This window comes from Leiobunum rupestre, chromosome 4 (assembly GCF_980474605.1).
Source record: "Leiobunum rupestre chromosome 4, qqLeiRupe1.1.hap1, whole genome shotgun sequence".
NCBI lineage: Eukaryota > Metazoa > Arthropoda > Arachnida > Opiliones > Sclerosomatidae > Leiobunum > Leiobunum rupestre.
In genome coordinates, this window is record NC_143387.1 from 35,984,801 (window position 1) to 36,012,562 (window position 27,762).

Genomic DNA, 27,762 nt, shown 5'->3' on the forward strand with positions numbered 1-27,762 from the left:
GTTCAAATACTATAAATTTCGGGAACGACAGAAATTCGAACAATGATGATATTTTTGTGATAAATGATATTCCTTTGGTGTCCTTTATGTCGAAGAAACAATGGCGTTTTTAAAATGACGTGTTGCTTTATTTCGGTCGACATTTTGTTCTCGAAATACGAGTCCAAAATAAAAAGTTTGTTGTACTCTCAGAATGAGGATTTTAATCATTTTAGCGTTAGCAATGGGAGCCGGGTCAAAGTTGAAACGACCGAATTAGCACTCTTCGATTCGTAAACAGCCCCTTTTGTTATTACGTTATAAATAGAAAAGTAGTACGAACTGTTTAAAATTGTCCATTCGTTAAAAGTTATGACGATTGCGAAAATAAAACCTCTCATTACGTTAGTTTTAAGTATCAGTCTTATGAATCTTTTTTTATCGATGACGTAGAAAAGTGTTTTTTTTTACACATGAACGGATGTCCATCGAAGGATGCTTTTCATTACCAGTAACGGAGTCCTTATACGCTATATAGTAGGTATAAAAAATTTCAAGCGAATAAGATTTAAAATCACTTATTCGGAAAGGAATGTTTTTTTTTAATTCTTTTAATTTAGAAATATCACCGGTTTTTAACCTATGCGGGTCGCAACATCACAATTGAAAAATGTTTACGTCGAAATATATTTAACGCTTGGGCGAACGTAAAAGAAAATTATGAGGCGATTTAAAGTTTGGAAATACAATTTTTTTTGACACTTAATTTGCAAATTTTTAATGGGTTTTGTCTTTCTATATGTTGATTTCTTGATTAAATTACTGAAATTTGACATAAAATTTTAGTTATCACATTTTAAATGATATTGTTAGGATTTTATGAGGGAAAAATAATTATATCTAAAAGTCGCAACGAGTAATAAATGAGTGTCTCTGAAAATTAAAGCGACGAGTCATTCATTTGACAAAGAAACGAAGCAAATTAGATTACGTGAATTTCACTCGACGCGTTTGAAACGAATACAATGCCAAGTGCTCGAACGCCATTAAAAACATCCTACGACTATATTAGATTGGCCTACACTCTTTGGCGTACGACACTTTTTCGTATATTTCTTAATTAGCCACTTTGGATTTGATCGCGAATCAATATCATTAAACGCACGATCTCAGAACGAGTCACGAACTTTGACCAGCGACTGACAGCCTCGTTAGCGTAATTAAACGGAGGAATACATTTTCAACGGCTAATTAACGTCTACTTTGTCCATAAACTTCGTATACTTAACCTCAAAAGCCAAGCGCGGAATACTAATTAAGCAATAAAACAATTAATTCGTGTATAATTAGTTTTAAAAAACGACTCTTTTTGGGGACGGCGAACGGTGTCCGAGTCCATCTGTTGTTTCCGCAATATGAAACAATTAAGAGTTACGCTCAATTCCCCCCCGCTGATAATAAAAACTCTTTTTTTTTCTTCTACTGAATCACCAAATTATTATTAATATTTCCTTATTAGGAACTCCGTATGTGAAGAATTATAACGGCACTTTTTCCTCTCATTTCTTTTTGATCGTAATAATTAAAGAAAACAAAAATTTTTTTTTGGAGTTTCTTGGCCCTGGATCTTTTTATCTAATTAAGGGACTTCAGTACATTTTAGTTGTGTTTTTTCCCTTCACTGGTAAAACTATTTAAAGGGTTTTCACCTTTTGCCTTATAAAAACAAGTTTAAGAGTAATTGTTTTTTTTATTTACTTTCGAGCGACAATCTGGCATCCTAGCCTCATTAGGGATTAAATTGCTTTCTTTACGCCAGTGTCTCACGTGATTTAAATATTCATTTTGTTTACATCGATGACAGTATTTTGCACTTGACCTAAAAAAATAACGCGGCAACTTAATATCATTAGTGTTCCAAATGATAATTGACAATTAAATATGTTTACTCTTTTGTTTTTCATAAATAGATAAATATAGATTATTTATTTCTTCGTTATATTCTATAACCTTTGGTATTTCTAAACTTATTTCTATATTCTTTATACGAGTGTATTTTTGGTAAATGTATAATATTCTACGAAATAAAAACATTCCAGATTGTGATAAAACGTTGACGTATCATAAATCATATTTATTCTGACTAATAATGAAAAATTGATAATGAATTTCATAGAGAACACGCGAAGTCGATTTCGTATCTCGTTATTTCTTTGTAGAAACGAATTTCCGTTACTACTTTCAATATAAAAAGATATCAAAAAACGAATTATCTAAAATTACCGATATCTATAAAAATTGATTATATTATTTTTTTTCCTAAAAAAGATTAATTCATTCGCAAACGGCCTATTTTGATTGGGGGAGTATAACGTTCAAACAGAGAAACCATTTTATCTTTATCAGTTCTCAATCGTGGCATCGTTTGAGATTATTGACATTTATATAGTTATTAAAAAAACCCCTATTTTAACAAAAGGATTCCAATCAGTAACAGACTTTCGAACCGTAGAAAATTCGCTAAAAGAGAAAAACGAAATATTCGAGAGAAAAAAACAAATTAGAAAATTAAAAAGGCACGTTTCGGATATTTCCAGGAAATATATTTGCATAAAAACAGTTTTCCCTTAAATTCATCCCTCCCGTTTAAAACGCGTGGAGAATCAGTATTAGATTTTTTCTTTTAAATGTCTTTGTTTTATTTTTCATTCTTTTTAAAATAAATAGGCCCTGACCAAACCCGCGAAAAAACTGACTAGAAATTTTATATTAATATTTCGTTAAAATTTTCTTTTTCAAATTATTAAAAACATTGGTTATACGGAAGTTAAAACATCACGCGCGTTTTTCTTTTTGGTCGTTTATTTTTTTTTCACTTTGAAGGTTTCGAAGTAAAAATTGAGTGATTTCGTTTTCTGTAAAGCCTCTTTGTACGAGGTATAAAATTATGGAACAATGGAAGAAATGGTTTTTTTTTGTGCGAAATATTTTTGGATGTAGTGAATTGGTACAAAATTCACGTGAAAGTGATTAGTGTATAATTCCCTATTAAAAGTCATTTAAATTTTTGTGATTTTAGTTAGAGATTTTATAAATGACTAAAAATATTTGTTGCATAATTTCGAAGGGTTATTAATTGGTTAAAACACGAATGAATTTCAAACTGAATTCGCTGTTGCATTGAGGTGGGTATATCATAAGGGTGAGATGACGCGCTATAAAAATGGGAATGAAAGCGCGTGAAATAAAAAAAATACATTATGAAATTAATAGAAATCGTACAGTATGTAAAATCACCATGAAATGAGAAATATATCTCTCTTACGTTGAAATAACGGTAAAAATCACAAAAATTTCGCGTACAATTTTTCAAATGTCCAGTCCTTCGGATGTCATTATATTTGTAGAAGTCACCGCAGTAACATTTGACGCGGCGACTTCAATTAGCCAAAAAGAAAAAAAAAGTTCTTTGGGGGTTGTAAAACTGACAGCAAAGGGATGACATCGAGGTAGAAGATAGGATTGAAAGCTACCTTATGGAACCGTTTACAAAATCAATACTATAGGCTAAAATTCACACGCTATCACATCGCTAAAAGAGTTTCTCCATAACGTTAAAAATCAATATAACGATGTAGCATAATCAAATCGGGGGTTGAATTCGCGATAACATTTTGTAAATTTTGGTTTGATTTAAAATTGAAAGCTACCCGTAACCCGTACACTACGATTTAAATCATAATTAGGGAAAGGCGAAGTGTAAAATCCGTTCGGAATGGAATTTTGACATTTATCTTCTCACTTCTGTTCAAAGAATGTCGTGACGGTCGCCAACACTCAATGGGTAAGTGTCAAATGGAAACGAGCCTCGCATATTCACGCATTCGCGGGCAAGTAGGTGAAGGCGTATTTTGTTACGTTAACCTACATTATCTTCGCGGTATATTATACCGAAAAAACCCCTACGTTGGCATCGCTATTGTAATAGGCTTTCCCAGTGTTCGTTTTAATTTCCTTCGACAACAACAACATTCAGAATAAATTCAATAAATTCAATATTTATTTCGAAGGTACCGATTTTTTTTTAAACTTCATGGACAAAGAAAAGGGACCCCCCCCCCCCCCGACAATATCCAAGTTAAGGTCACGTGGGATTCAAATATCTAGAAACTACATCTACGAAAGCTGGCGCGGTACGCATCACGAGACGGGTTGTATAATAAATTGCCTTTTCAATGTTGAAGTGTAATTGTCTCTAGGAACGGAGAATGATAAATTAATCGCGAAGAGCGTACGTTGGCGAGAAAGACGACTCGAAACGAGAGCCAATGAAATTTCGAAATTCGAAGGTCCCTTTTCACCCCAATTTGTATTTCAAACGTAAATAGAAACTTCCGGGAGCTCAGCGCGTAAAATGAAGATGTCCCGTATCTTTGACTTTCAAAATATGGCCAATTTTTTATTCAGAGGAGCAATTTTGATTTACGTGACGGTTAAAAAGTTTTTTTTTTGGTCTTCCCCGAACGTACTAAGTAGAAGTGAGCCTGCGAAAAAATAACTAGATATACGTACAAGGTAGACGAAACGCCTGAAACATTTTCGTGTACTTTTTTTTTAATATATTTTGCGTTGCCAACGCCTAGGTATATATCTGGTAATGCATTTTCGGGCAAGTTTCAACAACATGGGCGTACAACATCGTGAGCTATAGGTAATTTCGGCTGCCAAAAAACCATAGGGTCCACCCCTGAACATCTCGTTTACAGATATATATATATATATATATACTATAGAGAAATACAACGCGTAAACTTTGAGGCATTACGCCCCAAGATCCTCATTTTTCGTCAGGTAGACGCGAGCTCGAGATACACGAACCGATAGAGATCCGCGGATTATTATCGCGTTCGAGGAGAACAGAATGTCTTCGCATTTTGGCCCTTATTCCATTATACATCCGTTAACAACGTTTCAAATAAATATGACCACCGGTATCGAGACAATATATTCCGTTTTATAAAATTCTCAACGACGTAACAATATCCTTCAATGGGCTAATTGCTGCCACTTGAAGTGGTACTTCATTTCTTCGACAAAGAGCCTGTGTTGGCCGGATATGTTCAACCACGGCGGGGACGCTTCCACCGTAGAATAGCGCTTAGTCCAAATATCCGCCCGCCAGCCGTAAGCGTTTCTCAGGATCTTAGGAGACAAAAGGCGACATTTGTCGTCGGGCTGCTCGTAGACGCTCTTCATGCGACTGGGACGGACCAGCTTGCCGGAACAGTCGTCGCTCTTCAAGTCGTTCAGTTCCATTTCGACCTGTTCGCAGAGTTTGAGCGCCACTCCGATCTGAGAACGGACTTCGGCCACGTCTTCCTTCAGCCTTTCCAGCCGTCGATGACCGATGGCCACTCGTCGTAGACTAGTCCTTTCCTCTTTGGCGCCGCGACGCCGACTACTTTGGGTGTGCGCGGGTTTCAGGGTGATTTGCACGGGCACTTGCTTGGTCGGCGTCGACGTACTCGTCGTGATGACCCGATTCGGTTTGCTGGTCGTGGACGTCGTTGTCGAGGTTTTCGCTAGTTTCGGCGATGAGTGGCCACTCGGAATTAAGTCGTCTACCTGGAAAGATTGCCGGATTCGGTTAGACAAACGCGTAGGTAATCCTAGGAGGATTCAAGTGTACCTGGAGAAGAAATTTGTATTCCCCCAACCAATACCTCGCGGTTCGTCTACGGCTGTCGCTGGGGGAGTCAAACACTTGGACATTTTTAGCGAAACCTATCAAGCTTCAGAAGAGCCTAGGAGTTACCAAAACATTCGTCTGCTAGACAGTTCACTAGATGGCTCCGTTGGGTTTGAGGCTTTGAGCAGCCTCTCCCGTGGCCCCCCGAATTCTTCTCCAGGTACACTCGAATCCTCCTACGGTAATCCCACAATGAAAAACAAAACGGCGTACCGGTACCGTTTATCGCGCCCTATATATTTCAAATACGGGTATTAAGGGGGATTTAAAAATTCTAATAACTATCCGCTTGATGACAAGACGTACGCGATGTACACGATTTAGCCGAAGGACGCGTTTAAAGAGGATTTGAATACGACCTTAGGGCCTACCATTACTAACTAAACTACGACGAATATTCTTTTGTTAATTACCATACCGTGTACAACGATTATTCTATATTTCAGTGATAATTATAACATCGCGTACAATGTTAACAGGGTTATAATAGGAGCTAAATGGGTCAAGCCACTACGTAGTTTTTTTTACATAAAATGCGAATAACAAAATCATTTTTCGGGTTATCACATTCCTAGCTCAATTGACATTTGCAAAACGAAGTACTAGCAGAAACTGTACGGAAGAATGATTTATTTCCCACGTTCGACAAGTAATCGCGAACAAAGGATAACAATGAAGAGGTTAAGAACAAAAAAAACCTTCCGTCTAGAGAATACGTCGAATTAAAAATCACGCTTTTCCAAAGTTATTAAGCTTAGTATACGTTGTAAATACATAAAAAGAGCTCTAAGCATATCTAATAAGGTACACCCACTTTTATAAAGAAACCCCATAATTTCCAATTAATGATAATTAAACAAGTTATAATTATTTTTGAAATTTTCCGATTAGATAATCCAGCGTCGAAAAAAAAGTATTTATTTATAAATTACGTAAAAATGTGGCAGATTTGTGTCGAAAGTATATTTATAAATTACGTAAAAATATCCTCAACCGAATAAATGTGGCAGATTTGTGTCGAAAGTAAATAGCTTCGAATAGGGGATCACTAGCCCGCAACAACCCGTAAACGACCAGAAATTCCAGGGCGGTAAAACTTCTAAAGAACCGCTAATTTTTCTCCCATCAAAAATGGTTATTTGCCTTTCACTTTTCGATGGCGGAGAAAAATGGGGGGCCAATGGGTGGAATTTAGTTTCTCGCACCCTCACGTGTGGCGCCTCTGTCTCTCTTTCGAAACAAAATCATCTCCCGCGCTGGCCAAGAGAGAAAAGAAAGTATAGTAATTTCACGTTACACGCTTGTTTATTCCGGCGCATTTTTATTTTTGGATGTGGCAATTTCAGCCGGACCAACATCCATCGTAAAGTCGCGCTCTCTGACGGCGGGACGTCAATGACCGAGGCCGGGCTCGGGGTTGATCCACGCGCTGTTCTTAACCGGTGACGAAATCTAAAACATTCCCTTCGCGAGCGGACAAACAGCCTCAGCCCTGTTCCGTGAAAGGGGAAATTGAACCCCCGGAGCCACCTGAAATGATAGGCCTCCCGCGTGATGTGGAAATCAAAGATTCGCCGTTACAGGTATAAAAGGCCAATTACGGCAAACGCGAATAAGGGATTCCATTCGGAGAATGGTTCCCAGGCGACGGAGGTACCACTCGTTATTGTGATCCCGTACATCCTCCTTCTAACGTTTTGTTTTCCATTTCTATAGGCGTATAATTAGAAATGCTAAATGGTACCACATTCTTTCGTGATATAGGTAATTTCGGCGTAATATTCAAAGTCTCTCTCTCTTTCGAGAGGGATTCGCGAGACCTTCAACGGCGAAGGGCCCTTTGGGGGGGGGCTTTTCGACTATTTTTCATACAAATGGTTATTGCCGATCAAATCCCTACGCTTATTTCTACGGGTGAAAATTTTAAATTGCGGCATCGAACTAATTGGCATTCCTCTCGCGTTTACGCTCCGTTATGAGTTACGTCGAACGTTAAAGTAATTAATCGCGAAATGTAAATAAACGAGCGCCTGGCGATAAAAACCGCGTGTTATTTTGCCAACAAACTTTATAAAGAGCTTAAATATTTCTGTTTTCCGATATACCTCCGTTTTGGTGCTTCCGGGAGGTTAGGTTTCTTTGTAGGGCGGGCTTATCGTCACGATAATAAAGAATTACTAACATCCTGCGATTTGTTGGGTCCCAAACGCTCGTCATTGACGTCAATATGCCTCGTTGGATTGTTACAAATGATTCGTATACCCCGTATATTGGATTATCATTTTTAAACATCCTGGGTATTATTTATAGGAAACCTGTTGAAATATTGATATCGGAGCGACATCTGTTGGAAATATTTTAACGTCGCTGAAATCACTGACCAGATAATTCCAAAACTGATAAATTTATAACAATACAGTTTAATTTAAACATATATCGTGTATTAAGTAAAATTTTAGATGCTAATAAGCGATACCTTGATGTTATTATAAATTATAATTATTATTACATTTTTTATTGGATTTAGCTAATCTTATCCAAAACAAATTGACTTTGAAATTCGAAGCCTGTATTTGTAGAAGTAAACTACGGTATACGCGTGTTTATTCCGTTCTTAACCTCTCGTTCGCTTCACGGACAGTTAGTAAGGTACGTAAAAACACCTTACACCGACTGGGAAGAACTTATATAAGCTTGTAAACCCGTATCTTACTCTATTTCGTTGGGGTAACGCTTTGACACGAAGACAACTAAAAACGGTGAACTTACTTCGTCAATGTCAATCCAGTCTCGATCGTCGATTCGTCTCGGCGTGGACGTATATCGCAAAGTTCTGTAAGGCACCGAATGTCTGAAACTGTCCAGAAAGTCGGCGGACGCGTCCCAGCTGAGGTTGTCCGCGGCTGACCAGTCCTCGTGGGGGTTGTAGGAATAGGACAAGCTGGAGTCGCCGTGACAGCCCGAATCGCGCTTCGTCTCGTCCCGTTCGAGCTTATGCCTAATTATGTCCTCGGTCGTCAAGTAAGGTGGCGGTTCCTCGGCGACCACGGGCGCCACCGCCGCCGCCGCCTTGCCCTTGAACGTCTTGTCGTACCTCTTCCGCACCCAACAGACCAAGGGACACGAGCATATCTTACACTTGGCGCAGTTGAACAGGCCGTAGACCAAATTGGACTTGACGGAACTGGAGCGGCTGAAGTTGGCCCTGTTGTCGGGGAAGACGGCAGCGCCGAGGTGGACGTTCGACTCTTCGGTCCCGGGGACCAGCCCCTCACTTTCGAAATTGTCGTCAAAGTTGTCCCACGAACAGGCCAAACTGTTAGACGGCGTCGAGTAATTGCTAAGCCTATTTCGCGAGGGGATCGGGACGTTCGTCAGAGAGACGCCAGTCATGTTGCTTCTCGCGGCGTCTCGCGCGCGCGGATCGCCGACCAACGGACGCGAACTAAAAAGGAGCCAAACGCGAATCCCCCGAAATAAAATTACGTCTCGGAATCATTCAATCGTTTCGGAGGAGAACAAAAAACGGAGAATCGTCGACGGATTTTTTGTCTCTTCTCTCTGTCGGCGTAACGCATGCGTCTCATCGCGCGCCATTCGCCTGCCTGATACGCCGGCTGATCCCATTTTGCGCCGCGCTTCCCGCCACCACACCTGCACAATGGTCAGATACGGGAAGCCGTCGTCATGGCAACTCGGCCGAGTAGCATCAATGGCTTCCCGCGACGACACCGCGGCCCCCTCTCCTCTTCCCAGCCAATCCCCGACGAGTTGCCTCTCCTTTTCCCGTTTTAAATTGTATCTGCCGGGGTTTCCGAAAAGAGCGGGCCAGAAAAGGGCAATGTGTGCCTCTCCAGATACGAGCGAAACCCGTCGTATCAAAAATAAATTTATAATAGCCGTTAGCGTGATATTTTTATGATAAAATATTTTAGCGATATCGCGTCTTTTGTGAGGATCGTACGATTATCTTTTGTTCACGTTTACCCACATGCTTTGTATTTGCTCTTTTTTCGATTAGAGTTTGACGAGATTGTTTCACCCACGTCTATTTTAGGAGGAAATACTCCTCATCCTCTCGCTAGAGGCGCTTCGCCGTTTTTATACAAAAAAGATAGTTTGAAACATAATGTTGACCTTTGGAGAACTCCGAAATTGAACGTAATTTATCACGGCGTTACCAGAGTTTAAATACACCATAACTTGGGCTACATTATTAAAGCTGTAGTTTCGACTTTTTTGAACTCGAATGTAGGGACGTTATTTTTATAATATTTTATCGAAGACAAGGAATCACGTGCGGTTAAATGTGAGACAGGTTAAACAGGTGCTAGAAAACGTGTTAAGGGAACGTGAATCGTAAACAGTGACAACATTATTAGACAGTTTCAGCAACTCGTGAATTTTCGAGTGAACACCATTTTTATGTGTTACCAAAAATGTCTAATAAGCAGGGCCGTAACCAGGGGGGAGGGGCCGCTCGGGCCGTGTCCCCCCTGAAACGTATGGTTGTATGTACATTTTTTTTCATTTGTTTCCATTGCGTGCCCCCCCCCCCCCCCCTGAAATCAAATCCTGTTATGGTGCTGATAATAAGTCAGCACAGATTTTAAATTTAAGAACAATCTAGTAGACTTATGGTGCTAAGAGTGTTAAACAAAATCATCAGTGAAGACCACTGAGGATTATTGACTTTGTTTCAGTCAGAGAGGCCACAAAAATTTATACGCTTGTTTTTCGAAAAAAACCCGATTCAAATGCTACTTTTTCGCGTCACTACGACCTCAGAGCCATCTATCCCAAAAAGTATCGTACATACTATAAAATACTTTAAATTTTACATAAAAATGAAAAAATAAAATCTGATATTTTTTCTCTTATTAAATAACGTTTAACTTACTATAATTTATTCCCATAATGTAGATGTCTCTCATTCATCCTCTTTTGTCGCAGCGACATCTTTAGTTGGAAGTTACGGGAGTGACTTATGAAATTATCAACAAATAGGCTTAATGCGTCATTCTTAAAAAATGGAACAAACTGAACTGTGAAGTACGCTTCATTAATGCCGATAAATTAGCCGATAAGTATAAATAAAATTCCCAGCACTTATTTTAGTCAAAACGAGGGTTATAAATAGCTTTATATAATTTAGTTATTAGTGGAATTTTATAGCGCTCGTAGACTCTACACTCGCATAGGGTACGGTGACGGTACGATTGCGCGAGCCTATCGTATATTTTCGATATTCTAGCGTACTAACGGATTTTATAGCGTTTTTAGATCACGCAGAACTCACCTCCGTGAATCGGTCGAAGTTCAGTCAGAAGTAAGCAACTCAATGCCCAATTTCATTCTTCATTTTCTAGATCTTTCCCGAAATTCTGTCACATTCTATCGGCGTCCATTTTGAATTTTTTTGTCTAACCCTTTAACGCCATCTATTCGTCTTTCTTTAGACGAACTTAGGTCTTCCCATGGAGAAATTAAAGTTAGTCATTAAGTTTTTACATTAAAGAATATTACGTTTCCTTAATATAATAATGTTGGCAATTATTCTTAGACACGATTGGTACCAAACAGACGCTCAAGTTGTCATCACCATATTTTTAAGGAACACTAACTTGTCCAACATTAAAGTTGATATAAATCGAAAAAACGTAAGATCTATGTTTATGTTCATTTAAATCTAACGTCAATTAATTATTACAAATTGCCATAGGTTCAATGCTCTGGAAATTTTCATGATGGAAGTTCTTACCATTTAGAATTAAATCTTTTATATGAAATATCAGCTGAACAAAGTGTTTGGAAGCAGTACTCGACTAAAGTAAGTTGAAACTTTTATTAAGGCGTTCAATCCAAGAAGGGAGCTAAATACTAGGAGAAAATTAAATTTGGTGGTTCGCCACTGCCATAGCAAATTTAATAGGGTAGAGACTAGAGAAGTGGGGAGGATCTCAAAAGTACCCACTACTGTCACTAGATGTCATTCTTTAAAGTGTCAAATTAGCGCAACGCTACCTGGTGGCATTGTTTTGCCCACTACTTAACCTCTTTAACTCCGCCATTGGCCAATCCTAAATCAAGATTTATCTTAAAGTACAGATTAAAGCAAAGCGTGGTTGAAAAATAAATTAGGTAGTATCTACGCGTTTAGAACTCTCCCCTTTTCAATAAAACTATGGGTTATCATGATTGATTGGCTTGTATTTAAAGATACCTTATTTAAATTTAACCTACAAATATTAAACGTGTAGTTTCAAAATATGCATGTAAGTGGACGAAGTAGTCTAAAACTGAGGGGCAATTTTAAATTTTTATCGAAATGCATAATTTTTGTTGAGAACTTGAGACCAAAATTAGAAAGCGAGTTTCAGAAATATCTGATGCATGGGCAGTAAGCGCTTCAATAAAACATCTTCAAGGAAATCACCAAGAAGTAATATATCCGAGAGCCAGGACCTGCAAGTTACTGATTATTTGGTGCTTGTTAAAATAATAGAAATTTTTCACGTGTAAACAGAACGTCATGTTTTTGCTAAGCCTTACTGTGAAAAAAAGCTACCTGGTTAAAAGGAAACACTTGTTGCATATCGTACAGCTGAAAAGTTTCCATTATTTCAACAAGCACCAAATAACCAGTAACTTGAAGGTCCTGGCTTTCGGATATATTACATTTTGAAGATGTTTGATTGAAAAGCAGACAAGAATGGTACTTTGACGTCATACCTAAGCATGACCTCGGTGAACTATGTCGCAGTAGCGGATACATATGGGGGGGGGCCTTGACGCTTAAGCTTTGCATGTGACTTGATGATTTCAAGATGTCTTTTAGCGACCCCCCCCCCCTTGAATTTTTTCTGTATCCGCCACTGCTATGTCGTCAATTTAGGCTTCCCTTTATTCTGAAAAATACAATCCTTAAAGACGATAGATGGCGGTACAGTTATCAAAACTCTCTTATTAGAACGTCAGAATAAATTTCGTTGGTGTCCCGCTAATTCACAGGGCCGCGAGACCTCTAAGCACGGCCCTGTTTAAATAAGACAGATATCTCTCCAAATCTTCTAAAACCGAAAAAGCTACACTTACAATTGTTAGATATACAGATACCATGTCCAACGGAAATTGTCTAGAGCAGGGATGTCTAAAGTGATCATCATTTGTAAATGTATACCTTTAACTCTTTCTCCTAAAAATAACTACTCTAAATATGGCGATCTCGACAATCAAAAGGCGATCTTTAGGATCGAAATTTGGTCTTTCCTATTGTAGAATTTTAATTTTTGGTCAGGCCAAATTTCAGATCTTTCTCGCTTCTATTTAGCTTCCATCTCGTTGATGTGACGTTTTTGAAACGTTTTAAGAAAATACGCGCGTAATTAAAATGTCATTTCTATAACCTTATAATTTTGAATGTATTAAATTAATAAAAATAGGTCGAAATTAAACTTAAAAAATTAGCGGCTGTAAGATGGTCAGCGCTCGAAGGGGAAAAACCCGCCGACGAACCCGCCGTCATCATGGCCAGCCCCGTCGTCGTGGAGGCCGGGGCCGAAGAGACATCGCCGCCGGTGCCAATATACCCGTCGTCCTGTCCGCTGAAGCACGATTGGGATAAGTTGGCCGTCGAAATTGAAAAGGAGGAAGAAGCCGAGAAGTTGGAAGGGGAATCGGCCCTCAACCAACTCTTCCAGAAAATCTACGCGGAAGGATCTGACGACGTCAAAAAGGCCATGAACAAATCATTCGTAAGCGCGAACCCTTTGTTCGTAAGGGATGGTTTTCACGAAGGCAAAAGCGCCGCGAGGGCGAACGTTGACGCAAAAAAGTAGAATTTTTTGGGTCTACGGTCGTCGTCTTGTGAACGCCTTTTAAAATCTAAAGCAGGGTTGCCACACCTCAAGGAAAAGTCTGGGAATTTAAAAATGGGCCTCAAATGTCAGAGAATTTTAAGAATTTGTAAAAATTCAGAGAAAACTCAAGGAATTCAATTTTATCTTGGCACTTTTTAAGGTAATTTTACTCTAGATCTATGATAAATTCTATAATTATCATTATTGAAAGTTTGGCAAATTTTTTCAACATTGCAATAACCTTTTTACGGAAATATAAGTCCATTTAAATTTATTAACTACTGATAAAAGTAAAATATAAAAGTTTGGTCCTAAAAAGTCAGGGAAAACAGGGAATTTGAATCTCAAAATGTTGTGGCAACCCTGTAAAGGCTCTACGATGGCGAGTGTCGACGCAAAAAAATTGCTACTGAAAACCAGCTCTTTTACTTTTTTTTTGTGTCTACACAGTGTTTTAGCAAAACTTTGTGAAAACCTGCCTTTAGATTTTCAAAGGCGTCGTTTTTGTCCGATTAAAAATGAGCCTTAGACCTCGTTCACTAGGGCAAAAACGGCACGACGATGATGACGACGACCGGCCGTCAGGCCTAAAAAATTTTTTTTGCGTCAACGTTCCTGAGTTTTCACTTAAGCCACGGCCAACTTTGATTTATCGCGCATCTCTCGCGCTACAGCGGCCATCTCATTCGTTGACGTTCCTGTGTTAACCTATGAGCAAAAGATGTGTATGACGTCAGCGCCCCTAGCGGATTATTATTTTTAGTATAGTTTTTACATTGGGGACAATATAACCACCGAGCGTGGCGCTGAACTCCTACACATTATAGTACAGTTTATAGGGGGAAAATCCTTGCTCGCGGAATTTCGACGAATGTGTTGGCCGTAGTAGCGCGAACAGCGCGTGATCAAAGTTGGCCGTGCTTAAGCAAAATCACTACGACATATGGAATCGACGCCAAAATTTGTATAAGAACTTGGCCATTTTTTTGCGTCGTCACTGGCCATCGTATGGTTTTTGCCCTAGTCAAAACCCGGCTTTATATTTAAATGTTTCACTGAAATATTCCGTATTTCTCTTCATCAAGGCTGAATCCGGCGGAACTGTTCTGAGTACTAACTGGAATGACATCGAGAAGCAAAAAGTAGACGTGAAGCCTCCCGATGGAATGGAGTGGAAATCTTGGGACTAACGCGTCTCAATCGCGTTGACGTTTTCTTATTTCGATAATACTGAACTAATTACGCTGTTGCCTTTGATCATTCTCCACGCGCGATTTAAGTTTCAATTTTTGTTCCTTTTCCCCCGACAGCTTAATACTTGTTTAATAAAAAATAACTTAAAATATTTTTTGGTGGTTTTCGTTGACGTAATTCAGATTAATTAAGTCTTCAAAATGAGTTAAAGAGTTGCTTAAAAATAGGTTTCATATCAAAATCTATTGCTATGACTGAGAGGTAGTTAAGTGCACTGATTTCTGTACATCCTACAGAGATTTTTTATAGTATTGAAATGTACGGCGCTTTTACCGTGTTTTTCTTTAAAAACTAAAATTAGTAATGCCGTTCTTAATATAATACAAAACTCATCAGTAAATATTTCCGATGAAACTGTAATTTGACTGTGTATGTTGTCCTATAAGTGAGCGGTCCATTGCGATTTTCGATTTATAAAAGTTTTTCCGAATGATATCGAAACACCATTCCATAATTATGAAAAATGGGGGGCATGTTATCATGGTATCAGTTTGTAGGTATTCCAAACCACTCAAAAAATACTTCTTAAATGTGGGACTACATTATGTTATGGACCATAGTATCGGACCCCCCCGCAAAATATGAAAATATTCATAACAAAACACGTAAAATAATTAGCCAATTTTTAATTGCACCATCGTAAATCATTTGTCCTTTTTTTGGGCCATTTAAATATGAAAGAATTTCCTTCAGTTACCATAAAATTTATTATAAATTCTTTTTCATCGTGATTCAACGGTTCGACTTCACCTACCAACAACTCTAGATCTTAAACTGCAGCGACATATTGTCCCACTGAATTATCATTGAAAGATACTGCGGTCCATGTTTTAGTTATATACTTTTACTGTTGAACTAAAATTTAATTTTGTATTTGTTTGAGATGAAAATCTGTGATGACATCTTGTACCAACAATTGTAGACGCCGAAGAAAGTGTTTATGAAATTTCGTCTTTGTGTTTTTGGACATCGACTTTAGAAACGTAGATTAATTTTACTACTTTTACATTTTCATCAGCTCATTGAAAAAATTGCAGTGGCGTTAATATTTGATCATTTGCTGGTTTTTTAATGACGTTCTGATTTTTAGACGTTTTACTGAGCCACCGACACCGTCACACGGACTTTTGCCTTGACTACAAATTTTGAATCAAGCATACTAAATAAAAAGACAGTTCTGTAGTAAAAATACGATGTTGGTCATTTCAAATCATATACATAAGTAAATAAAATAAATAAAATACCCTAGAAAATATATTTTTGGGCGAAACGTTGAAATTTCATTTTTAATGCCAATTAAATACAAATCATCAACCAGAAACTAAACGTATATCGTTTGAAAGATCAGTTTGTAGGTATTCCAAACCACTCAAAAAATATTTTTTAAATTTTGGACTACATTATGTTATGGACCATAGTATCGGACCCCCCGCAAAATATTCATAACAAAATACTTAAAATAATTAGCCAATTTTTAGATACACTATCGTATTCCTCGCCTACTGTTTCATAGAAGTGAATGGTTTCAATAGATTCCACTGAGAAGAACGCGACTTATAGGTCATTGAGTAAAGACGCGCAAACGTTTTGCGAAAATCGTAAAATTTGGGTGGTTTACTTCAAAATCTCCTCAAAAATTATTTTTTGACATATTCGCCTAGCTAGCTCATTGTCAATTATACAACCGTTTCTATTCCGACCTCCATTGGTTAAAGGGAAAGATAAGACTAGCCAAAAATGAAATAAAAAAAAATTCACTGACTGACTGCTTTAATTATTTATTGGCAATGCAAGATTGCTTTGAGGATCTTGTCAAATACAACACAATTATTTTACGCATTCCAGTGGCAAATACTATGCGTCTGAGGACAACAATGGGGAAAGAAAGGCTATCAAGCTAAGTCACTTTTTATATTAAAAGTTATCTAAGAAACTACCTACATGTAGGAGACAAGCTAATTTGGGAAAAGAGCTAATCGAAGGGTGGTATTCTTCGATTCAAAATAAAGTCGATAATATTTAATTGTAAATTATTTAATAATTGAATTTTTATGAAATAAACAATAATTATAATAAAATAAAATATTTTGACCAGTAAAATATCAACGAATTATGCAGTGCCTGCTCGTGAAAAATCCTGGCGGGGCTACTGGCAGTATTACCTTAACGTAATTTACGTCATATCCTGTGAACAAGGTGTAATAAAAGAAAATGCTTTTATGGTATACTTACGAGTGATTATGTTACATATGACTACACCACCATTGACCTAGCTAAATTTTAATTGAAACATTATGCAAAGGCATGATCCCATTTCTCAAGTAACCCCTCTCGTAACGAGATTTGATTAACATTAAAGTGTATACAAAAGAATGGTATTTTTATTTTGAACTTGTGGCATACCTTTTATCAAAAAAAAAGTTTATTTAACAATTTGATGAATCATGGAATACATTCTTTAAGATATTCTTCCGTAACAAACCGAAGTTTGTTTTGTAAAACGAAGTCGTACGAGACCTCGCTTGATTTAGTGATTTGGCAGTCTTCCAGGTATTTACCACCAACGCCCTCCATAGACGGTGACACTGCGGCGAATAACACCGTCTCGGCTCCTTCTTTTGCTGACTAAAAATATCGAAAGCAGTAGAAAACGTATTAATTAATAGGCAAACAGTTTTGCCTCCAACCGAAACTGGCAATTTTGAGCAAAATTTATCGAAACTGAATATAAAAGATTGTCAAAGTTGTAGCTCAGGACAGTATGAACAAATGGTTAATGAGTGACCCATTGGAAATTAAATAATAAATGTGTAGAAATAAGTGTCCAATTGTTTCTTCGGCAAGAGCGACTTAAAATGGATAAAAATTCCTTTTTGCATTGACTTCTACGTAATCAAAATCTGTTAGCAATAGAAAGGTTAAATCGCCCCTCTGAAACGTGTAGGGATAATTTGTAGAAGTGTAGATAGTACGGGAAAAGCTACGTCTACACTCCAAAAAGTTTCCCCTACACACATTAATGTGTAGGTGCTTTTCCATCCCTCTCAATACATTTTTGCCGCCCCCCCCCCCTTGCTACGCCACTGCCCACGCGTTTTTGGGGGTTGTCTGAACCTATCTCATTATGTATACGATTAAACTAAACAGTATAGGCTTCGAGCTTAGAAAAGATAGCGACATCTACTTAATACCTTTCAACTAAATGTGTGAAGAAATAGAAGATAACTTTTGAATATAATGTTCTTTAACTGAAACGTTCAGCTTTTATATCGAGAGAATTTTGAATGAGCAGACAGCTTTCACACATTCGAAAATGATTCGATTTAAAACTCAGTCGGTAGGCGGCGATACTTCTGACCCAAGTTTAAACTACGCACGAAGCTTTAGTTGAAAATACAACTATAGAGTAATATCGGCGTGACGTATGTCGACGTCACCCATTCTTTTTCCTATAGATAAAAAACTGCCCTCAAAATGGCGGCCATAGCCCAAAGCTACAGAGCGATACTACTCTATTAGCATTGAAACGTTTTGACTAATATGTTGGAATTTAGTCGTGAAAATATAAACTACTATAAATGATCATTCTTATTGTCAATTACGAGCTCCTGATATAATTAAACAACATACCTTGAATAAATATTTGCCGACGTATTTTGGCCACCATACGTTCCTGTATAAATTAGTATGGACGATACCCGGATGTACGCAATTTACAGTAACGAAATAATTAGACGTTTCCATCTCTTTCTGTAACGAATATGTGTGAAGAACAACAGCCAACTTCGATTGTAGATAACCGTAGTACTTTGAATAACACTTCCTTGAAACAATAAACAAAAAAAAGATCTTTTATTACCAGCCTAAATGGGTTCTTAAACACGAGAGATGTGTTCAATCTAGAGTTGTTAATTTTCCGGAAAAATTAAATGTGGAAAAATTTCCGGAACATTTTCAGCAAATCGGGAAAATTAAAAATTGAAACATCAATTCCTTTTTAAGGGTTTTTATTCTAGCCTAGTCTAGACGTTTAGTTTTACTTTTGGATTCAACAAAATGAGGCGCAAATTCCGCGAAATTTCAATTTGCGAACCTTTTGTTATTTCGGAAAAATATGGAAAATTTTCCGGAAAAAAGGCTTTGATAATTTGGCGGAGAAATTTTCCGTCGGACTCTAATTTACATAAAGTAAAATGATGGCACTTGATTTTAATAAATACACCCCTCAATTCTTTGTATAGCTCCTATAAAAAAGTTACGGTTCTAAAAGTAACTTACTCACTCTGCAGATCGTCCAAGTTAATATTTCCAACAAAATGAGTGCTGGATGAAACGTTCACGATTCTACTGTAAAGGTTTGGTTCTCCACACTCTTTCAATTTTGGCAATAAAAGTTGGGTAAGTAAGCAATGTCCCAAGTAGTTGACTTGAAAATGTTCTTCAAAACCGTCAACTGTTTTTCTGTACGGCACGTACATTACGCCAGCTAAAATTGTATTGGACGCGCCACGATATAGATTATGTTGTCACATTATTTTTGACGTTTAATAGTGATTCAATGATTACCATTATTAATTAATAAGTGGAGTGGTTTCGTCGTATGCAAAAACTTTTTCGCAAAAGTACGAACAGATACCAATGATGACAAATCAAGTGGCCAAACCTGAACTGGACAGTAATTAATATTAATCTTTGTCGAATTCGAGCGGTATTGTCACGAGTTTCATTCGAAATACCATAAGTATGATACTCTCTATACAGGGTGTCCACTAAAAAATGAACCAGGGCGAATATTTCAAAATCTGTTTTAGGTACGATTTGGAAATTTTCAAGTCGTATACAAGATGTAGGGGGAAACCTACTGCGTGTCCCAGTATCTGTGACTCTTTCGTCTCATGTAGACAGTGGAGGGCCTAGGCCGAAGAGATTTGGCCGCAATAAAATGTTTGATATAAGCAAACTTATATGACAACATAATATAAACTTATACTTCAAATGAATTACTACATACAACTACCAAATCAAATTAAATAAATAAATTTCGGGTTTCCTAAGTCCAATAGAGCAAATATGTAAATGAAAGAGTTCTACTGTATCTAAGGTCCACCCCTAAGAAAGGAGGTATTTCAAATGAAACTCTCGAATATTCTTAACTTCCTACTTTGAAAATTTGAACTTTTCGATTCAAATTTATTTGTCATGTTTCTGCACTCTTCTTCCGATAGTGGTGCACCTAAAATATTAACTTTAACTCCAAAGATATAATTAATTACACCAATTAAATATCTTGCCAATAAAAACACGCATCCCCAACAAGAGAAGCGTATTGGCAACTTCCAGTCCTATGCCACTAGTGCCTCCAGTAATTAGAGCAACATGGTCTCTTCGAATGGGTAAATCTGAAAAACGTATTCAGAATCGAGTCAAAACAGCGACTTCCGTACTTATGGTGGATCAAGAAATTTCAGATTTATGTCACCAGGCTTAACAGAAGATAGGTCTTATAGGTCTTTTAATAAAACATCTTCAAGGAAATCGCCAAGAAGTAATGTTTCCCAGAGCCAGGACCTGCAAGTTACTGTTTATATAGTGATTGTTGAAATAATGGAAACTTTTCACCTGTACGGTATGCAACAAATGTTTCTTTTTAACCAGGCAGTTTTCTTTTTTTACATATTAAGGCTTAAAGGTGAAGTTTCCATTATTTCAACAAGCACCAAATAAACAGTAATTTGCAGGTCCTGGCTCTTGGATATATATTACTTCTTGACGATTTCCTTGAAGAGGTTTTATTGAAGAGCCTATTGGCGCTAGTTTCGTGAAAATTACGTATGCACAGGGAATATAAACCGAACCAATTAGGATTCGAGCTAAATGCGTGAGGAAATAGAAGACAACTTTTGGATTTAAATGTTTTAGGCTGAAACTTTCAGCTGTTTTGAACGAACAGAAAGCTTTCACACATTCAATTTAAATCTCTGTTGGTAGGCGGGAATACTCGTTACCAAAATTTAAACTACGCACGAAGCAGGGGCGGATTAACCCTTTCGGCGCCTTTAGGCACATAATAATTTTCCGCCCCTGGGCATTGTCTAACAGGTTGGTCAGCTAAGTAGGGGCAACCCACGTACTTCGACCGTGGGGCTTTATCACAGTTTTGGCGCCCCTAGAAAAATGGCGTCCTAGGCACGTGCCTACTCAGCCTAATGGTTAATACGTCCCTGGCACGAAGCCTATACGCCATGGAACTTGTCACCAGTAGAGTGACAGAACGCCAAAATGTAAGAGCTATATAAATAAACAAGCAGGGTCGTGGAGTTCACCTGCTGGCGATATTTCCATAGTTTGAATTATGTAGTCAAAAATATACCCGTGCCCTAGTTATAGGTTTCAAGTTACTCACGATTATTTATTTATTTAATTATTGAAAACTGCTCAATAAGCCACAACTGGGCTTCTCTTGGAGCATCGATACAACGAGTGAAGGGAGGACACAGTGGCGTCGGAACCGGGGGGCGATCGCCCCCCCCCCGACTGTGAAATCCGAGGGGCAGCGCCCCCTCAGTTCTCCAGTTAGAGTTACTAATAGGTAATTTGTTTTGCCAAAAAAACGGGTAAGTCATGTTTAAAGAAAACGTATGTTTCAAAAACCATTGCATAGAGTTCGAAAATTTTAAAAGCAAGAAAATTAATTTCCCTTTGAATATCCCGCCGAACCCTCTTCAAGGTTTTTTAACGTCGACATACATAACTTCCCATTTTACATATAGTAGACAATTAGGCTGTGTCCGTGAATGTAGAAATCATCGCGGATTAAAAATGCGACAACATCCTTCAGAATACCATTATAAGACAGTTATAAAAGTGGGACAAAGCAAAGCCTTCAACTATCGGAGCCGTCTAAAGTGCAGATACAGTGAATAATGAATATAAATCTATTTAAGCGTTAAGTTAGTCAAAACGTTTTAGATAATATAAAATGTACGAACAGTATGATATTGATATATTAAGAATACTAAAATATAATCTAAGGAACTTAGTAAGCTAGATTTCAGCATAATTCTACATTATTTAAATTTGGGATAACGCAGGATACGCAACAAGAGAAAAATAGTTTAGACAAAAGTAGACGAAATAATATTTTTACATTAAAGCTTTTCAACCGCAGATACACGTGGTAGGCCAATAATACTTGCCTTGACTGACAGATAGAAGCAGGCGAATAATTTCTATTTATTGCAATTTTAGATCAGTCTCTATATGTTGTTGGATATTTGTAATATATTTAACGTATGTATTTAAAGTAACATAACGTAAATTTTACTTGTGTTACCAGTATATTTGGTAATATTGTATTACTCGGTTTACACCTCTACTTTTAAATTTGCGTTTGAAAATGAGATTGACCCAGGAAAGTTCAAAGTCCACGGTTTTGTCCAGAACTTTCGAAGGCTCTAATTATACGGCGGTTAACAACAGTGACACACTTCTAGATGAGAAATTATATTATAACTTTGACCAAAGTAGGGTTTTTTTTTTGTAAATGGAGTATTATACTAGGGTTTAAGCTGAATTTTTTAAACTAAATTCATAATTATAATGTTCCGACGCCACTGGGAGGACATATAAAACACCAACACCAAATAGAAGTTATAATCAATGAAGTTGAGACACAATACTAGGGACATTTTATAATGGTAAATTTAACTAAGTTTCGTTAATATTAAAGACTGGGAGCAAATAACATAAAAATACTATATACTATGCACATCTATAAAGTTCGAATAAAAATATAAGGGAAGTATTTTAACGTAAAGTTCGGGGGAAAAAACAATTTAAGGGAAGTATTTTAACGTAAGTATTCAGATACGTGGCGGCGAAATGTGTGGCGATTTGGGATGGATACAATAACTTTGGGTAAGGAGTTCCAGTCATTTATGACCCCACAAGAGAAATGTCGCTGAGAGGAAGAAACTCTAGGCTTGGCCAGCTTTAAGGTATGACCGCGGGTACGAGAGTGGTTAATGGAAAAGAAGTCAGATAAGTTTAGCGATAGGTTATTGTAAAAAAAGGCGTGGAGCAAGCGGAGATTGATAACACGATGACGAAGATGAACAGGGTCGATACGAAGCAAGCGTAGGCGGGTAGGGGCAGGGAGACGAGAGATTTTGTGGGAGAGTTTAGTATCAAAGAGTTATAGAGAGTTTGGATAATTTTGGGGGAGCGGAAGAGGAGGTTGCGACGGATAACACCAGTGGTGGAACGAATTTTTATTAGAGACTTTGTTGACTTGACTTGAAAAACGTAATTAAGGATCGACTATTACACCAAGATCGCGCTCGGAGAGCGTGGTTCTAATAGGGGTACCATTAATGCTGCAGACATGATTTGGGTTAGATTTTCCAAGGTGTAAGACATAACATTTGTTAGTATTGAAAGAAAGGCCCTTTGAGGTAGCCCAGGAGACAACAGCATTAAGGTCTGATTGCAACTTGTGACAATCAACGAAAGTTTTAATACACATATACAATTTTGTATCGTCAGCGAAAAGGGCAACAAAGGCGTCGCGAACAGCTTCGGAGAGAGAATTTATTAGCGCATTAAAGAGCAGGGGTCCAAGAATGGACCCTTGTGGAACCCCAGATGGGACAATTGACCAATCAGACTCCTCACCATGGACCACAACGCGTTGTCTGCGGTTGGAGAGGTAGTTTGTGATCCAAGCTACAAACCCCAGCATCACGGAGAGCAGAGATTAGGGCCGCATGGGGGAGGGAGTCAAAGGCTTTAGCGAAGTTGAGAAAAATCACGTCAACGCTAAAGCCCTGATCAAGCCAACTTGACCAGTGATTAGTAGCGGAAATAAGGTTAGATAGACAAGAGCGCTTGGGAAGGAAGCCATGTTGGGCACTAGTAAAGAAGCTGGAGTTGCGAAGAAAAAGACTTAACTGGTCGAAAAGGTATTCCGATAATTTAGGGACAATATTAAAAACACTAATATAGGACGAAAGTTTTGGGGCAGGGAACGGGAACCCTTTTTATGAACAGGCGTGACAATGGCTTCCTTCCAGGAAGGAGCTAGGGTATAACCAGAAAAGGAAAAGGAGATAAGCAAGTAAAGGGAGAAAGCGAGATATTGAGCACAATTACGAAGAAGAAGTGGATGGATACCGTCGGAGCCGGGGGATATGTCAATTTTAAGTTTGCCGAGTAAGAAAAGGATATCCGCTGGTTCACAACTAAATTTTTCCAAAGAGGCAAGTGGGGGGATGGTAAGGGGGGGGGGGCTAGGAATTAAAGGTTGAGCCTGAACGGCGGTAGCAAAGTAGTTGTTAAAAACATTGGCAGCCTCCTTACGAGTAACTGTAAACGTGCCGTCTGGTTTCTGAATTTCAAAATGTTTATGACGCGTCGCACGGAATTTATTAATGTGAGAGTAAAATGATTTTGGGTTTTCTGCTAAACTTTCTTCTGATATTGCGCAAAAGATTTGAATGTCCATTACGGGCTTTGCGATAAGCATCTAGATGACGGGATATAGTGGGAAGGGTAGCTAAACGTTTTTTTGATAAGGATTAACGATGCCAGGCTTGGGCTTTTGTCTTACGGCTCAGGACGGTGCGATGCGCGAGAAAGGTTCTGCGTTTGGGACGGGTGGCAAGGATAAAGGAAGAGATGCTAGCCTCGATAATAGAGTGAAGGCCTTTTCACACGAGCCAACTTTTCAAATCAAAATGCTGAGTCAGCAAAAATGGATCAGTGATCCATTTTTTACTCGCGTACTTTTTTGGTGGATCAACTCATCGAACTTTTATTCACACGAACCAACTAGTTGACTCAACTCAAGTTGACTCATCTAGTTGGGTCAAAAAGTTGGCTCGTGTGAAAAGGCCTTGAAAAGAGGTCCAAGAGTCAGTTATAGAATCACTAGAAATCAGGAGTGAGCAATCTATTTCTGAAAATAAAAAAGCATTGAGCGACAAGTAGTCCACCTCTGTAGAAATTTGGCTTGGGGTGGGAAATGGGGGAGTCACAGGCTAGGCCGAAGGAAAAACTGAGCCTAAAGGGGGCAGGGTTGTAACATAAGAAACAAGGTCGGGGTCTAATGAGAACACTAATTAGACCTTTTCACACGAGCCAACTTTTCAAATAAAAATGCTGAGTCACCAAAAATGGATCAGTGATCCGTTTTTTTTTTCGCATACTATTTTGGTGGATCAACTCATCGAACTTTTATTCACACGAACCAACTAGTTCACTCATCTTGTTGGGTCAAAAAGTTGGCTCGTGTGAAAAGGCCTTAAGTCAAGCATATTGTCCTGACACAGTGCACCGCCATTTCTAGTGGGAGACAAAACAAATTGAGTAAGGGAATTATCGTTAATGCAATCAAGAAAAATTTTGGTATGAGTATTGGCACCGATTTCCGAAGTAGAATTAAACCAGTCAATAGAGGGGTAGTTAAAACATCTGGTAAAATTTTAAATCAAATGCTTTTAAAGCGGATTACAAAAGAAATATTTACCCAGAACTGAAAAACTCCTTTGGTTCCTGTCAATTTGAGTAGGCTACAATTTTTGGCCCCTATCAACGTTTATACTCTTAATTTATCTGCGCTTCAATTAATTATCTTCAAGGAAATCGCCACTTGAGACGTTTTATTTCCGAGAGCCCGGACCTGCAAGTAACTGTTTATATAGTGCTTGTTGAAGTAAAGGAAAGTGTTAACCTGTAAACAGAACGTCCTGTTATTGCTAAGTCTTAATATGTAAAAAAAACTACCTGGTTAAAAGGGAACTTTTGTTGTGTACTATATAAACCAGCGATTACAAATTTTATAAAACAGCGTTTTTAGTCGATGAGCTTTACTGAACGTACCCAGTAAGTTGCAGGTTCTGGTCAGGGGGGTGGCAGCGGGGGTACACGCCCCCCCCCCCCCGAAACGTATGGCTATCAGAAATATTACTTCATGGCGATTTCCTTGAAGATGTTTTATTGAAGCGTCTCTTTCCTGTAGCATTTTTTTCTCAAATTTCGTATTTAGGAGTCTGCTCATAAATTACGTAACGCATAAAATGTATTTCTGATCAAATCGACTGTTTCGACTCTGACCTTTCCTAAATAACGAGGAATAACAATTGGTAAGACCCCCTACCCCGAAATTACGTAAAAAATACTAAAACCCCTTAAATTATAATCGCACTATAAACCTTGATTGTTTTCCTTTAGAATACTAATCATAATAATAATAATTAAATAGTTAAATTTAGTTCCAGTTACATAACATTTGAGCGACCGGACTGTAATATTTAGGAACATCTTTAGAAACACTCTTTCTTTGTTATGTAATTTTTGAAAGGCACCTAGACCTACCCCAGCTAACCTTTATCGCTTCGGATTTCGGATAAAGTTACAGGACATCCTGTTTCTGAAAATTAAATGGTTCTTTTGCTAGAAACGTTAAAGGCCTAGGTTTTCTTCTGCCTGTCCCCCTTTAAATTAGGCCAACATGTTCAGCGGTTAGCCTACCACCAGGGTATTTGTGCTCCACTAAGTTAATTTAAAGGGGGACAGGCAGAAAAAAACCTAAGCCTTTAAGAATAGACTTGGAAGTAGTGAAATTTTTTAGACATCCCGTCCCTATTAAAGGGGCTCCAAAGTTCGGTGGCAAAATGTGTGTAAAGTGAGTAAAGTGCGAAATTTACGGTTGACTCTGCCCACCTCTGCCAAGGTCAAGTGAAGGGGGGGGGGAGAATGCTCAATTTTCTTTTTTGTTGCCACCGAACTTTGGAGCCCCTTTAAGTCATTATTTTCGTAAGTGGCATTGACACGGGGGGGAAAGTGGTAGGAAAATAAATGACACTCGGGACACCCCTTATTTCAAAGTCTGGTTAAGAGCATCAGAGTCTCCAAGGGAATTCGCGTCCGAAAACTATCGCTACGTTCTGCTACGACCCATTTGGTACGCCAATGCAACCTAGATAGGTAGCGGCTAAAGCAGACGCTATTTCTTTTTCCTCCTTTTTATTCGTAACTTAGACTTTATAAATAATGATACTTGGATTTTGATATAATTTTTGCGTCGTTTATTAAAGAAAAAAAAGTTCTTCAGACGCTAGATCATAGGCGCTACCTCGGAGAAGCTAGCGTGGTTACTCCACCTAGACTAGTTTCGGTAGCGAATATCCGCTATGCAAGCAGGGGCGGATTTAGGCATGGTCTTTAAGGACTGCAGCCCAGGGCCCCGTTCAATCACAGGGCCCCCTTCGTGATCAGATATTAAATAAAAACCATTTAAATTAAAAATGGGTAAAAAAAGTAATTTTTACCATGTTGAATGAATCGCCACAGCTTGCCCAAAGTTGGGTAAGCCCCAAACAGTGTTAGTCCAGGGCCCCCAAAGTTAACGGTCCGCCCCTGTATGCAAGAGGAAAGATAAATGGTTCGAAATCGTAGTTCCTTCTCCTATTTTCAGTTCCTTTCGATTCCTACGCATAAAAGAACTAGCAGACGATATTAAGGAACACAATCGAACCAAGGCCTAAGCGGCAAGCGCTTGGTTTTAGTTTCAGCTCTTTATCTCATTTTGGTCTTCCATATATAATTTCTTATATCCTCCTCTAAATAAAAACAATAACAGCTTACCATTGTGGGTAAGAAACTTTGCTGCTTTCGAATGTTTACGGTAAAATTCAAAAATTAAATAATAGGCACCAAGGCAATAAGCTTTTATAAAATACCAAAACTTGAAAAATTCACACATCATCATAGTGAAACAAATTCAGAATGTAACACTCAATTTAAAATTCTGTAGCGTAAACCGTGTCACCCAACAGAACATTTTAGAATTTGTCACACGGTGGGAACTTGCTAATTTTCGGTGACAACGCTATCACATTTCAAAATATGTTGTCTGCTCTT

General features: G+C 38.1%; 4 protein-coding genes across 8 annotated transcripts in view; 1 reads left to right on the top strand and 3 right to left on the bottom strand.

Moving 5' to 3' along the window:
• The window catches only part of cu (NADP/NADPH phosphatase nocturnin), a 28,272-nt gene extending 17,109 nt beyond the window's left edge, over positions 1 to 11,163 (bottom strand). The window contains exon 1 of the mRNA XM_090171290.1: positions 11,028 to 11,163. The gene's annotated coding sequence lies outside the window, so the exon portion shown is untranslated. The remainder of the gene's footprint in view (positions 1 to 11,027) is intronic.
• On the bottom strand, positions 4,461 to 9,830 carry LOC149947581 (uncharacterized). The gene is made up of 2 exons (XM_090172376.1): positions 8,498 to 9,830; positions 4,461 to 5,604 (listed from the first exon to the last, which is right to left on the bottom strand). Exons 1-2 carry the CDS (start codon positions 9,119 to 9,121, stop codon positions 5,026 to 5,028), a joined length of 1,203 nt encoding a protein of 400 aa, XP_090028502.1. The 5' UTR covers positions 9,122 to 9,830; the 3' UTR covers positions 4,461 to 5,025.
• Sgt1 (suppressor of G2 allele of skp1) lies at positions 10,675 to 14,934 on the top strand. Of its 5 annotated transcripts, XM_090171298.1 has the most exons (7): positions 10,794 to 10,941; positions 11,003 to 11,057; positions 11,188 to 11,219; positions 11,292 to 11,388; positions 11,451 to 11,558; positions 13,171 to 13,482; positions 14,673 to 14,934. In XM_090171298.1, the coding sequence occupies exons 3-7, from the start codon at positions 11,206 to 11,208 to the stop codon at positions 14,775 to 14,777; spliced, it is 636 nt and encodes a 211-aa protein (XP_090027424.1). In that variant the 5' UTR covers positions 10,794 to 10,941; positions 11,003 to 11,057; positions 11,188 to 11,205; the 3' UTR covers positions 14,778 to 14,934. The 5 variants fall into 5 exon arrangements, with proteins under 5 accessions (XP_090027423.1, XP_090027424.1, XP_090027422.1 ...); XM_090171297.1 differs by lacking the exons at positions 10,794 to 10,941; positions 11,003 to 11,057 and adding an exon at positions 10,675 to 10,780 and having other exon boundaries at positions 11,098 to 11,219; XM_090171296.1 differs by having other exon boundaries at positions 10,794 to 11,057.
• A 2,276-nt stretch (positions 14,935 to 17,210) lies between these two features.
• LOC149947583 (polyprenol dehydrogenase-like) lies at positions 17,211 to 27,538 on the bottom strand. The gene is made up of 8 exons (XM_090172120.1): positions 27,487 to 27,538; positions 27,171 to 27,258; positions 20,133 to 20,240; positions 20,003 to 20,074; positions 19,408 to 19,509; positions 19,120 to 19,327; positions 18,472 to 18,664; positions 17,211 to 17,466 (listed from the first exon to the last, which is right to left on the bottom strand). The coding sequence occupies exons 1-8, from the start codon at positions 27,487 to 27,489 to the stop codon at positions 17,284 to 17,286; spliced, it is 957 nt and encodes a 318-aa protein (XP_090028246.1). The 5' UTR covers positions 27,490 to 27,538; the 3' UTR covers positions 17,211 to 17,283.
• Between the last annotated feature and the right edge of the window lie 224 nt (positions 27,539 to 27,762).

Excerpts from the sequence above, each read along its gene's own strand:
- LOC149947581 (XM_090172376.1), bottom strand. The coding sequence starts at position 9,121 with ATGACTGGCGTCTCTCTGACGAACGTCCCGATCCCCTCGCGAAATAGG. Across the intron at positions 5,605-8,497 it reads ACTGGATTGACATTGACGAA|GTAGACGACTTAATTCCGAG; the intron begins GTAAGTTCACCG and ends CAATCTTTCCAG.
- LOC149947583 (XM_090172120.1), bottom strand. Across the intron at positions 19,328-19,407 it reads CCACTTATTAATTAATAATG|CTGGCGTAATGTACGTGCCG; the intron begins GTAATCATTGAA and ends ATACAATTTTAG. Across the intron at positions 17,467-18,471 it reads TCGGCAAATATTTATTCAAG|TCAGCAAAAGAAGGAGCCGA; the intron begins GTATGTTGTTTA and ends CGATATTTTTAG.
- Sgt1 (XM_090171297.1), top strand. Across the intron at positions 11,389-11,450 it reads TTGATATAAATCGAAAAAAC|GTTCAATGCTCTGGAAATTT; the intron begins GTAAGATCTATG and ends AAATTGCCATAG. Across the intron at positions 11,559-13,170 it reads GGAAGCAGTACTCGACTAAA|GTCGAAATTAAACTTAAAAA; the intron begins GTAAGTTGAAAC and ends TAATAAAAATAG.